The sequence below is a fragment of the Schistocerca nitens genome, chromosome 5 (assembly GCF_023898315.1).
Source record: "Schistocerca nitens isolate TAMUIC-IGC-003100 chromosome 5, iqSchNite1.1, whole genome shotgun sequence".
NCBI classification, from domain to species: domain Eukaryota; kingdom Metazoa; phylum Arthropoda; class Insecta; order Orthoptera; family Acrididae; genus Schistocerca; species Schistocerca nitens.
Window position 1 is genome coordinate 512,651,542 of NC_064618.1, and position 14,544 is coordinate 512,666,085.

The window sequence follows — 14,544 nt, forward strand, 5'->3', positions numbered from 1 at the left end:
GACACAAAATTATCAGTGGTAGAGCAACCCTGGCAGAAGCCGCCCTGACATGGAGCCAGTAGGCTACATGACTCCGGGACCCAACCCAACTGCCGACATACCGTACGTTCCAGCAGCTTACAAAGAACATTGGTGAGGCTGATGAGCCTATAGTTATCCACATCAATCAAGTTTTTACCAGGTTTAAGCACTAGAATCATGGTGCTCTCCTGCCAACGCGATGGAAAGACGTCATCGCACCAGATCCGGTTGAAGAGGATGAGGAGATGTCGCTTGTACTCAGATGAGTGATGTTTAATCATCTGACCGTGGATCTGATCTGGCCCAGGAGCTGTGTCGGGGCAATGTGCAAGGGCACTGAGGAGCTCCCACTCTGTAAATGGGACATTATAGGATTCACTGTGGCGTGTCACGAATGAGAGGACTTTCATTTCCGTCTGCCATTTGAGGGAGCGAAAGGATGGGAGGTAGTTCTACGATGCAGAGGCTCGAGCATAGTGCTCAGAAAAGTGCTCAGCAATCGCATTCACGTTGGTACATAACACGCCTTTGATGTTAATGCAAGGGACACCTGTTGGGATCTGGTACCCAAACAGATGTCTGATCTTCATCCAGACTTGTGAAGGTGACGTATGGCACCCAATGGTCAAGACTTACCTCTCCCAACACTCCTGGTTCCATCTTTTGATAAGCTGGCGAATGCAGCATGGAGCTGCTTAAAGGCTATTAGGTGCTCCAGGGAAGGGTGCAGCTTATGCCACTGTAGAGCTCGCCAACACTCGTTAATTGCCTCAGCGTCTCCTGGCGACCATAAAGGGACCACCATTCAACCATAAAAAGCGAGGGATCGCATTTTCCGCCACAGTAATGATTGCTGTAGTCACCTACTCAACCATCACATCAATGTTACCATGTGAGGGAGAGTCAACAGTAACTGCAGAGGTGGACCTGATGCCAGGACAGTGACAGGAAGATGGGGAAGTGGTCAAGGTCGTCATGTGCTCTCCAGTGGATAGATGGGAGAAGTCCTGGGCTGCAAATTGATAAATCAATGGCCAGGAAACTACTACAAGCCACACTGAAATGTGTGGCGGCCCCAGTATTTAAGAGGCAGAGGTCAAACTGAGACAGTAAAGTTTCAACATCTCTGCCTCGGCCAGTAAGCACAGTGCCACCCCACAAGGGGTTATGGGTGTTAAAATCTCACAAAGTAGGAAAGGTTTAGGGAGTTGCAGCTAAAACATTCAGGGATTGTGCAACGTCTGGAGGAAGATAGACATTGCAGACAGTTGTCTCCTGTGTCGTCCTTATTCTGAGAGCCACAGCTTCAAGAAGGGCACAGTTTCACTACAGACTGAGTTTACGACATAAACGCAAACTCCACCGACACTCAATTGTAGTCGCTGCAGTTCCTGTAATATCCCTTATAGCCGTGGAGGGCAGGTGTCCCCATTGCCGGGAACCAGGTTACCTGGAGGGCAATGCAGAAAGTAGGTGTAAAGCTTAACAGTTGCAGTATTCCAGCCAGGGGAGGAAAAAACTGCTGTGATTCCACTGGAGGACGATGTCATCATGAGACTGGTAAGGCATGGAACATTCAATGAGGCAGTTTACGCCTCAAGGTCACCTGCTGCCACCGACTTATTGCTTGAGCAGTCTATATCCATTGTGTCTGAGGGTCCGGCAAGATCTAGGTCCTCAGCGGACGCCAGGATCTCCACCTTATCCCCAGATGCAGAACTTGTAGGTAGCGGTGGTATGGGTGCCACCGCAACTTCCTTGGTCTTCTGGGTCTTCTTTTTGCACTTTGCTCGCTGTTCCTTGGGTTTCTCTGGCTGGGAGGTCTTCACTGATTGAGTCTCCGGGACTGAGGATGAGCGTGAAGCGCTACAACCGGCAGCTTTTGGGCACTTCAGCCACTGGTGGGTGTCATCTTTCCCCATTAGCAGAATCCTGGGAAGGGACCCCTTCCTGGTGAGAGGAGCCAAAGAAGACTTACTCCAGCTGAGAAGTGGCGACTGGAGTCCCCGATGGTTGGGGGAGGGGGGGGGGGGGTGCAGTGCACCCGAGATAGGTGGTGCGGGAGCAACAGCGGGGGAAGTGCCCCCCACCATCAAGTGGGCAGGTTTAGTCTTCTGGCTCTGAGAGCCGACTGGAATTCGCGGAACTGATGGAGCCACAACCGTTCTCGTAGCAGCGGCATTATGAGGAGGTCATAGCCACAAGACATTTTCTCTTAGCCTCAGCGTAGGTCAGTTGGTCTAGTGTCTTGAATTCCATGATGTTCCTCTTTCTGTAAAATCCTGCAGTCTGGCAAGCAAGGTGAATGATGCTCTCCACAGTTGACACAGATGGGAGGCGGGGCACATGGAGTGCTGGGATGTGATGGACGTCCGCAATCTCAACACGTGACGCTGGAAGTACAGCAGGAAGACATATGGCCGAACTTCCAGCATTTAAAGCACCACATTGGGGGAGGGATATATGGCTTGACATCACAGCAATAGACCATCGCCTTGACCTTCTCGGGTGTCACTCCCAAAGGCCAAGATGAAGGCACTGGTGGCAACCTGATTATCCTTCAGACCCTGATGGATGTGCTAGACGAAACACCAGACCGCTCTAAATTGGCGTGCAGCTCGTTTTCACACTGCAAAAGGTCCCTGTGGAATATAATACTCTGGACCATATTTAAGCTCTTATGTGGTGTGACGGTAACAGAAACATCCCCCAACTTGTTACAAACAATTAAAGTTCCTGACTGGGCAGAGGATGCTGTTTTTACCAAGAATGACCCAGATCGCATTTTGGACAAGCCCTCCACCTCCCCAAACTTGTCCTCTAAATGCTCTACAAAAAACCGTGGCTTCATTGAAACAAAGGAGTCCCCATCAGTTCTCGTACAAGTGGCCAGGGAGGAGAATGATTTAGGGTCGTAATTTCTTGCATTTTACTGAGACTTGGAACACTTAAGAGACTGCTGGTGTTTGATCACTGGCAAGTGATGGCGTGGTACGCTACACTGCGCGTCATCCGCCCTGATGCCACCCACTCCGACCAGGGACCCTCTCCACGGGCGTCACCCAGCCACAGGAAGGCCTTTGCCAAGAGTCCCAAAGCCCCAGGGTGATGAGCATCTACTGCTTGGCATATGTGGGGCGTTAATGGCACAGGCATCAGCAGAGCAGTCCCTGTGTTGTCAGGGAGCTACAACCAACAGGGTACATGGTGGCCCAACTACAACGAACTGGCTACCATGCTGGATATGAGGTACAAAGAAATCCATGGTCATCGTGAAGAAGCGACACTGCATAGTGCACGGTGGAAAACGCACCCAGGAAGGTGCCCTAGCCCAAGAGACGGAGAATGAGCTGGACTGCAGTGCGACGACGAGAAAATGGGCAAAAGATCTCAAGGCACGGTGGACACGATGCACCACATGTAAGGCGCCCTTCCCCAACTGGCTCGCTCTTCAGGTAAATTTTGAAAAATAGTAGTCAAACCCTACAGGGGACCATCACATAAAGGCCAAAATGTGAGAGACTCCTTTTAGTCGCCTCTTACGACAGGCAGGAATACCTCAACCCTATTCTAATCCCCGGCTCCGCAGAGGGGCAATACTGTGTTTGCTAAGCCACTTTCAACAATGTTGTTTCGCAGTTTGTGATCTGTATGACAGCCTATTATCTACTGAGGTATTTTTTTGAATTTAATATTTTGGGAGCAATTTCTCCTTCTACATAATTTATCAATGATTTATAAAAGAGTAATAAGCACAGTAGTAAAGGTCATACTGAGGGAAAACTTAAGAGAAATATTTTTCTTTTTATTGTTTGAAAGTGCAGTGCCTGTTCATCTGAAAGAACAGACACCACATAGATCCAGCAGCCATATGTACATTGAGTGGGATCACTGGTGTCAGCTGCAGTGGGACATTTTTGTGGAATCAGCGGCACCAGGCGAAAATGTGTACCAGACTGGAATTCGAACCCAGGATCTCCTGCTTACTAGGCAAGTGCAGTAACCACTGCACCATTCAGGGCACAGTGTTATCACAACTGCATACACTATCTCGGTACACCTTATGGCCGATCCACGCTCCCATCGAGCACCACCTGTGTGACAGGGTCTCAGTATAGGCGGTGCTCGACGGGAGTGTGGATCAAAAGTGAGGCATACCGAGATAGTCTTTGCAGTTGCGATAATGCAATGTCAACGATGGCACAGTGGTTACCGCACTTGCCTAGTAAGCAGGAGATCCTAGATTTGAATCCCAGTGTGACACACATTTCCGTTTGTTGTCCATGATTCTGCAAAAATGTCCCACTACAGCTGACTGCAGTGATCCCCCTTCAATTTACAATTTCCCCTCCCCCCCACCCCCCCAAATTCCTTATGACTGGAGGACAAAAAATTGCAAAAAGTTCAATCACAATGCCTTTTTGTAGTGAACCATACAGAGAGATAATCAAATCTGTAGACTTCCAAAAATCTGCATAGCATCAAAACCCAGGTGGAATAAAAGAGCCAACATCAAGTTCTCTTTACAAAATTGCTCTGTAATAATACACTTACCATGGTTCATAACATTGTCATTTCTTTGTTGTTTTGAACATTGAAGAATATATTTGAATGAATACTTAACAGCAATTTTATTCATTTATTCCTAGTACAATAAAATGTTACGATGTGTATTTTAGCTGATACGAAGAAATATTTATACTTTGTTCTCCGTTTTTCTCAGTACTGCAGTCTATATTCATCTCAAGAAAAAACCTTTACGTGCTGCCAATTTTGTATGTAGCATTTAAGACATATAACAGCCACAAGGTTAAACTTAGTTCCAAGACCTACTATGAGATAGAATTATCATTGTATGAGTTCGTGCTGAAGATCTTTCAGCGAAGTTATCTTTGTCTCCAAGTAATGAAAGAAGACATAAAATTTATTTACTGTAGATGTCATGTATTGTTACATAAGGCAAGAATTAATTTGTGTGCTACGGGAAGCCTAGTTTTTTCTCCCTTTATTTTGTCCACTTCCCAGTGTAGTCCTGAAGAGCGTGTGATGCTAGTAGCCATTTTGTAAAAGAATGATGTGCAAATGTAGTGGCTTTAATAACTCAGAACCCAGCAGTTATTGTAATATTCTCAATTTTCATACTAGGAAGATAACTTTGGAATACATGTTTTGTGCGATTTATTGTAATTATGTTTAAATGTCCTACCCAAGAACCATGGACCTTGCCGTTGATGGGTAGGCTTGCGTGCCTCAGCGATACAGATAGCCATACCGTAGGTGCAACCACAACGGAGGGGTATCTGTTGAGTGGCCAGACAAATGTGTGGTTCCTGAAGAGGGGCACCAGCCTTTTCAGTAGTTGCAGGGGCAACAGTTTGGATGATTGACTGATCTGGCCTTGTAACACTAACCAAAATGGCCTTGCAATGCTGGTACTGTGAATGGCTGAAAGCAAGGGGAAACTACAGCCGTAATTTTTCCTGAGGGCAAGCAGCTTTACTGTATGGTTAAATGATGATGGTGTCCTCTTGGGTAAAATATTCCGGAGGTAAAATAGTCCCCCATTCGGATCTCCGAGCGGGGACTACTCAAGAGGATGTCGTTCTCAGGAGAAAGAAAACTGGCGTTCTACGGATTGGAGCATAAAATGTCAGATCCCTTAATCGGGCAGGTAGGTTAGAAAATTTAAAAAGGGAAATGGATAGGTTAAAGTTAGATATAGTGGGCATTAGTGAAGTTCAGTAGCAGGAAGAACAAGACTTTTGGTCAGGTGATTACAGGGTTATAAATACAAAATCAAATAGGGCTAACGTAGGAGTCGGTTTAATAATGAATAAAAAAAAAAATAGGAGTGCGGGTAAGTTACTACAAACAGCATATTGAACGCATTATTGTGGCCAAGATAGACACAAAACCCACGCCTACTACAGTAGTACAAGTTTATATGCCAACTAGCTCTACAGATGACAAAGAAATTGAAGAAATGTATGATGAAATCAAAGAAATTACTCAGATAGTGAAGGGAGACGAAAATTTAATAGTCATGGGTGGCTGGAATTCGGTAGTAGGAAAAGGGAGAGAAGGAAACGTAGTAGGTGAATATGGATTGGGGCAAAGAAATGAAAGAGGAAGCCGCCTGGTAGAATTTTGCACAGAGCACAACTTAGTCATAGCTAACACCTGGTTCAAGAATCATAAAAGAAGGTTGTATACATGGAAGAAGCCTGGAGATACTGACAGGTTTCAGATAGATTATATAATGGTAAGACAGAGATTTAGGAACCAGGTTTTAAATTGTAAGATATTTCCAGGGGCAGATGTGGATTCTGACCACAATCTATTGGTTATGAACTGTAGATTAAAACTGAAGAAACTGCAAAAAGGTGGAAATTTAAGGAGATGGAACCTGGATAAACTGAAAGAACCAGAGGTTGTAGAGAGTTTCAGGGAGAGCATAAGGGAATAATTGACAGGAAGGGGGGAAAGAAATGCAGTAGAAGAAGAATGGGTAGCTTTGAGAGATGAAGTAGTGAAGGCACCAGAGGATCAAGTAGGAAAAAGATGAGGGCTGGTAGAAATCCTTGGGTAACAGAAGAAATATTGAATTTAATTGATGAAAGGAGAAAATATAAAAATGCAGTAAATGAAGTAGGCAAAAAGGAATACAAACGTCTCAAAAATGAAATTGACAGGAAGTGCAAAATGGCTAAGCAGGTATTGCTAGAGGACAAATGTAAGAATGTAGAGGCTTATCTCACTAGGGGTAAGATAGATACTGCCTACAGGAAAATTAAAGAAACCTTTGGAGAAAAGAGAACCACTTGTATGAATATCAAGAGCTCAAATGGAAACCCAGTTCTAAGCAAAGAAGAGAAACAGAAAGGTGGAAGGAGTATACAGAGGGTCTATACAAGTGCGATGTTCTTGAGGACAATATTATGGAAATAGAAGAGGATGTAGATGAAGATGAAATGAGAGATACGATACTGCGTGAAGAGTTTGATAGAGCACTGAAAGACCTGAGTTGAAACAAGGCCCCGGGAGTAGACAACATTCCATTAGAACTACTGACAGCCTTGGGAGAGCCAGTCCTGACAAAACTCTACCATCTGGTGAGCAAGATGTATGAGACAGGCGTAATTCCCTCAGACTTCAAGAAGAATATAATAATTCCAATCCCAAGGAAAGCAGGTGTTGACAGATGTGAAAATTACCGAACTATCAGTTTAATAAGTCACAGCTGCAAAATACTAATGCAAATTCTTTACAGACGAATGGAGAAACTGGTAGAAGCCAACCTCGGGGAAGATCAGTTTGGATTCCGTAGAAATATTGGAACATGTGAGGCAATACTGACCCTACGACTTATCTTAGAAGAAAGATTAAGGAAAGGCAAACCTACGTTTCTAGCATTTGTAGACTTAGAGAAAGCTTTTGACAATGTTGACTGCAATACTCTCTTTCAAATTCTAAAGGTGGCAGGGGTAAAATACAGGGAGCGAAAGGCTATTTACAATTTGTACAGAAACCAGATGGCAGTTATAAGAGTCGAGGGGCACGAAAGGGAAGCAGTGGTTGCGAAGGGAGTGAGACAGGGTTGTAGCCTCTCCCCGATGTTATTCAATCTGTATATTGTGCAAGCAGTAAAGAAAACAAAAGAAAAATTCGGAGTAGGTATTAAAATCCATGGAGAAGAAATAAAAACTTTGAGGTTCGCCGATGACATTGTAATTCTGTCTGAGACAGCAAAGGACTTGGAAGAGCAGTTGAACGGAATGGACAGTGTCTTGAAAGGAGGATATAAGATGAACATCAACAAAAGCAAAACGAGGATAATGGAATGTAGTTGAATTAAGTCGGATGATGCTGAGGGAATTAGATTAGGAAATGAGACACTTAAAGTAGTAAAAGAGTTTTGCTATTTGGGGAGCAAAATAACTGATGATGGTCGAAGTAGAGAGGATATAAAATGTAGACTGGCAATGGTAAGGAAATCGTTTCTGAAGAAGAGAAATTTGTTAACATCGAGTATAGATTTAAGTGTCAGGAAGTCATTTCTGAAAGTATTTGTATGGAGTGTAGCCATGTATGGAAGTTAAACATGGACGGTAAATAGTTTGGACAAGAAGAGAATATAAGCTTTCGAAATGTGGTGCTACAGAAGAATGCTGAAGATTAGATGGGTAGATCACATAACTAATGAGGAGGTACTGAATATGATTGCGGAGAAGAGGAGTATGTGGCACAACTTGACTAGAAGAAAGGATTGGTTGGTAGGACATGTTCTGAGGCATCAAGGGATCACTAATTTAGTATTGGAGGGCAGTGTGGAGGGTAAAAATCGTAGAGGGAGACCAAGAGATGAATACACTAAACAGATAAAGAAGGATGTAGGTTGCAGTAGGTACTGGGAGATGAAGAAGCTTGCACAGGAGAGAGTAGCATGGGTAGCTGCTTCAAACCAGTCTCAGGAATGAAGACCACAACAATAACAACATGTTTAAATGTAAATGTGGTCACTGAACAAAGCTTTGCTTTAATTGATTGAGGCAAGCAAACATAGTGTCATTTCATATCTGTTCTGAAGGCAGTCAATAAATGATTAGGATTGAATACTTGTCTCAATTCAAACATTATTTAACATGTACTCTTGCCTAATCTTTTGCAACCATTTTAATATTAATTGACAATTTTGTCAGAAAATAGCAGTTGGTGCAGAGAGAAACCATTTTCAGTGATGTTCAGTTTCAGTTGCCATTAATAGTACAAAGTTGTAGAAAATAATCAGGGCAGATGTTGAGACACAACAATCATTTAAAGATATAGGTTATGTTGCTTTATTAGACAAAACTCATTTTTGGTTTTATTTACGGGATTATAACCCAGAAATTTTATGAAAACTGGGACACTCAAATGGCTTCACTCTATTTAAATCTAACATGCCAAGGTCGAATATAACAGAAAGTGAAAAGTCAGATCCATTCCTATTTGTTTTATTTTATCTCATTTTAACTTTCTTTTAGTAATGCAATTTGTATCAAGAACATTGCTGCAAATGCAAACAACTGCAAGCATATGCATTACCAAATTCAATTAATACTATTTTATGTGATGAATACAAGCTTCTACAATGAGTACAGACATTTTTTTGAGTCCTTATTGCACCATAGGACTCTGATATACAACAATGTGAAGGTTTTTTTGTGCAAGGCAGACAGTGTGGGGCACTTAGCATCTAAACATTGTGCATTTCAGTAAAACAACATATTGTTAGCTTTGAGCAGCTGTGGTACCCTGAAATGTACATGGCATAACTAGAAGTTGCCTGGCAATGGCTGAAAATAGATTCAGCCTTACTGTGATTTATTCACATATTATGAAGTTCTTGCACCTAACAAGATGATGTTTGCTAGAAAAGATCAGTCTAATAGGGTATTTTTCTTTATTTTTGTATCTGAGTGTATTTGAAGTCAAAGTTTGGGGACTTTGATTTCATTAATAATATTCTTACAAGTGGAACAGGAGTGAAATACACATGTACGAATACTGTACTGCATTAAATGAATTTACATTCAGAAGTTGAACAGAGCAGTTCACATGCATGTTACGCTCATTGCTACTGCTATTGACACACAGTGTGACTCTAGAAACAGTAAGTTATCACAGCAACCCTATATTATACATTCAAGGTTTGACGTTGTCAGGTCTACGATTTATGGCTGCAGCTTTAGGAGGGTGCCTGGTATTTGTGTGTGTGTGTGTGTGTGTGTGTGTGTGTGTGAGAGAGAGAGAGAGAGAGAGAGAGAGAGAGAGAGAGAGAGAGAGGGAGAGGCGGGGGGGGGGGGGTTGGGTTGGGTTTGATACAGATTTAACAACAAATTTACAGTCCTCAACAACTTGTTTATTTACCCATCTGCTGTATAATGCATCTTCCATAAGGTGAATGGTTGTCTTTCATCATACCATTGCTAGTTAAGATTAATAAATATGATACAACGAACACACCTGAAACTGTTTATGGGGTACTAAAATTGTCCGCACAAAGAAAATCTCAGTACAACAGAATTCAAAGAAGTATCTGGTTATTAATATTACATTACTTAGACATACAATTTAAATATATATCACTGTATTATGACTCTCTCAGCATTTATGTATAGCAAAAGTACATTTCTACATTTTTTATTTGTCTTTCAACTCACTACTCCTAATTGGTGGAAATCTGAACAGCCTATTGCTTCAGTTCCTGCATGTCTTTACAATCAAACAACACTGCAGCGCTGTGCTGCGGTGTCTTGTGGAAAAATGACCTGTTCTGTCATAGGCACAATGAAATGTAATTCCAGTTATGATTTTATGAAACATGAATGCATTTGTTGGCTCTACATGTCAGTTTCAACCCCAATGAATATTTAATATGAAAAACAAAACTCAGACCCATTTCTCTTATATGCAGCACTAATCAAAGAAGGTAAACATGCCCTAACAGTTCTCCTCATGCAGGGTGAAACTTCCATCATTCATTTCTTATTATCCCTCTCTGAAAGAAGCAAGAAGAAATGTCTAGGTGGTATATGTTTAATTCAATGAATTGGCAAACATGTCCTTAGATTACCTGTGTGAGTTCATAAAAGATGACTTCTTTGGATGCTTCTCTGTAATGCAGAACTACTTGTGCATGAAGCAGTACATCTTTAGTCACCTCCACCACACGGTCAGTATTCTGAAATGAAATCAGTGAGTCCAGTTAGAGACAAAGGACATAGCATGATTAAATATACAACTTAGTATACTACTATTAAAAGTTAATATCTTTAATATGCCAACTTTACATAACATTGCAGAGATAGGAACATTTCTAAAACTTTATATTTTAATATCCATCAGGCACAATTTGCTACACACAAACGCTGCTTTACGTCTCCAAAATTATCTACAAGAATGGATTGTGATGTTCTATAAGACAGTAAATTCCCCAAGTTTTGTATTGCAGCAGCAGGAAAATGGTTGAAACATTTTATTGGACATTAATGCTGCATTCCAAACGATTTCACATCAATTCAGAAATATTACATTTGATTGAATAAAAAAATAAAAAAAAGAGTTAATTTTGTGATATGTTCGGGACAATACCATGAAAGAGTTTTTAAGCCAAACATAAGTAACTCGAACAGCATGCTCTAAAGGGAAATTTATTTATTGTAGTTTAGAAAGTAATATTTGTACAACGGAAATTAACACTACATTAGACAGTAAACGAGATGATGCTTCTTGAAACAAGAAAAAACAAATGTAAACAGAGGCATAAAATGAAAGAACATACACTGAATCAGACTTTTTGACATGAAGATTATGGATATTAATTAACAGCTTTTTGACCTGCTACACTAGTAAAACCTTTCACAGAGAAGAAAAGATCGTTCAGGGTTGCTTTTAATGAAAGTCGGAAGGGATAGCAAGGGAGGGGCGAGAAGAGGAAATACTGCTAACTGCTTCAGCTGAAAGTTCTCCAAATGAAGCGAGAAGTGACAGACTTCAGCTGATACATTAAAGGTGCCTGCCTGTAGTAAGCACATTTATAAAATTTAAGTCCATAGGCTTCCACAGCCATGGTCATTTTGAAAAAACTATTTTGGGTATCACACCATGTCATTATAAAACACTTAACCAACTAAACCACTGGCATATCGATCGACTCTGCAGTGTTCCTCTTCAGATATGTCCCTGTCATACATATAGGGGGAAGACACTCACCAGTACCCAGTAGTTAATTGCCTTGAAGGGGGCCGCTGCAAAGATTGTCAAAATGTCAGCAATTTACTTGCTTTAGTGATTTAGAATGACATGGTCTAACACTCAAACTTATTTTATTCAAGATTTATGACAAATTTTAAAGCATCAGCTACAAGAACTGCTGTAATAAAATAAAGGCAACACTTTGAACTGCTGTTGTCTTATTACCAACTGTCTACTTTTACATAGCCCAAACTGTATTGTTTCAATGTGTAGTCACAGGGGAGCTCAATATTATTCAGTTCATAAGATGGAGATGTCGCAGATATTACAAAATTGGAATCTTTTGAACTTAAAACGTAAGGAAGGTGGAGAAGGATGAGGAGGAGGAGCTGGAGGACGAGGAGGAGAAGGAGAATAAGAAGTCCCTGTTCCCACTCCACTTCCTTCTATTCCACAAGCACACTCACACAGTCTTCCCACTTCCCTCCTTTTCCACCCACATCATCTAACCTTCCAACTGCACCTAGCTGCCTTACCCTCTCTTCATCTAGTCCCTGTACGCTCCCACAAACATCACTTTACAGTCCCCAACCCATACCTTGCTCTTCCTCCCCATCCTCACTCCAGCTATCCCCACCACCAAGATTGCTTCTTCATCAAGCACAGTTTCTTGCAGTCTGCCCCAGCAGCCAGAGACAGTGGTAGTGTGTGTGTGTGTGTGTGTGTGTGTGTGTGTGTGTGTGTGTGCGTGAGGTGGTTATTTTGAAAGCCTTCTGGCTGAAAGCTTATATGTTTAGTAGTCTTTTGTTATGCCTGTCTGCAACTCAACATCTCCCATGTACATTAAGTAGCACTCTATCCTTTTCACAATACCGTCATTAGTCCATCCTGTATTTTCCATTATTTCAAATAAGAACCTTTACTTTTATGAGCTCATACTATTTTTAAATATTACTAAAACCAAGGAGACAACACCATTATAATTCTTTAAAACTTTCTACAACCAAGACTATGAGGCAGCATCACCTTTCCATAACACACACAGTTTCTACAGTGACAAACTATGAATAGACACAAATCACACTGAATTAATTCATACCTAAATTGTGAAAAAGTATTACAGATAACTGTAAATGTATCATAGCCCAACTGATCACACTGCCACTCAAAAGTTTAATGCTGTAGTTTGCACAACTAGTTCATTTTCAGTCAGACACATAACATGATTAAAAATTACCTATTCCATTCAGCATTGAAATACCAATACTTTCATAAGCAATGGCTTCCTTTTTATCTGCTTTCCTGAAAAAAATGCATTGTATGCCTTTGCACTGTTAAGCTTTTGGACTATCATTATAGTCATCTACACCTACGTCTACATCTATACTACAGGAGTGAATATCAACAATGTAAGAAAAGACAGATCGCTACTCACAGTAAAGTTCCCGTGCTAAGTTGCAAACAGATACAACTAAAAGACACAAAGTTTTCAGCCACAGCCCTCATAAGAAAAAGAGAAACACACACCACTCATTTACACAGTCAAGCACACACGACCACCAACTCCGGCGCCAGATGTGGCAGTTGTGTGTGTGAGCTGCGCTGGCTTGTGTGAATGAATGGTGTGTTTCTTTTTTTCTGATGAAGGCTGCGGCCGAAAGCTTTGTATATGTGTCTTTTAATTGTGCCTGTCTGCAAATTAATATGTCATCTTTACAGTGAGTAGCAATCTATCTTTTCCTACCTTGTTGATATTCCTACTAGAGTTTCTACACTCCAGGAGCCATTTACAGTGTGAGGCGGAGGGTACTTTATGTGCCACTGTAACTTTCCTCCCATTTCTATGCCACTTGCAAATGGTTTGGGGGAAGAACAATTATTGGTAAGCCAACATATGAGTTCAAATCCCTCTAATATTACCGTTTTGCGAGCTATAACTAAGACGAAACAACAGATTGGCTGCCTCATCTAGAAATGTACACTCTCATAATTTTAACAGTAAACCAAACATTGGTGCAGAATGCCTCTCTTGCGGCATCTGGCACCGGAGTTGGGTGAACATCTCCATGACACTTTCACACTTACTATATGGACCTGTAACAAGACATGCTGCTCTCCTTTGGATCTTTTATATTTCTTCTCTTCTTTGTATCTTCTCTATTTACTCTGTAAATTCTATCTAGTACGGATTCCAGACAAATGAGAAATATTCAAGTACAGATCAAACAAGAGCTTTGCAAGCTACCTCCTTTGTGCGTGGATTACAGTTCCTGATGATTCTTTCAATGTATCTCAGACTACTGTGTGCCTTACGTGTGATTAATTTATGTCAATGTTGCATCTTAAATCAAACCATATGCATACTCCTGAATATTTTATGGGTGTGGTTGCTTACAGTGATTGTTCTGCAGCTGTGTAACCATACAATAATGTGTCTTTCTGCCCATTTATGCACAATAGATTTCTTTATGTTGAGGGTCAGCTACCAATTCCTGCACCGAGCATAGATTCTTTGCAGGTCTTCCTACATTTTGCTACAATTTCCTGGCACTGTGACAACACCATCATCATTGAAAAGCCTCATGTAACTTCCAACGTTACCCATTGGGTCATTTATACATACTGTGATAAGTAATGGTTCTATAACAAATCCTTGGGATACACCTAAAATTACTTACACATCTGAAGATACCTCTACATTGAGAATGACATGCTGCATCCTGTTTGCTAGAAACTCTTCAGTCCAATCATGCAAGTGGTTAGAATCGAGTGATGAACTCTATCATC

General features: G+C 41.4%; 1 protein-coding gene across 3 annotated transcripts in view; it reads right to left on the reverse strand.

Annotated features, from left to right (window-relative positions):
- The window catches only part of LOC126259193 (TP53-binding protein 1-like), a 359,964-nt gene that overhangs the window by 173,249 nt on the left and 172,171 nt on the right, over positions 1–14,544 (reverse strand). For all 3 annotated transcript variants that reach the window (XM_049955782.1, XM_049955783.1, XM_049955781.1), the window contains one exon: positions 10,637–10,744. In XM_049955782.1, the coding sequence (XP_049811739.1) occupies positions 10,637–10,744 (108 nt within the window). The remainder of the gene's footprint in view (positions 1–10,636; positions 10,745–14,544) is intronic.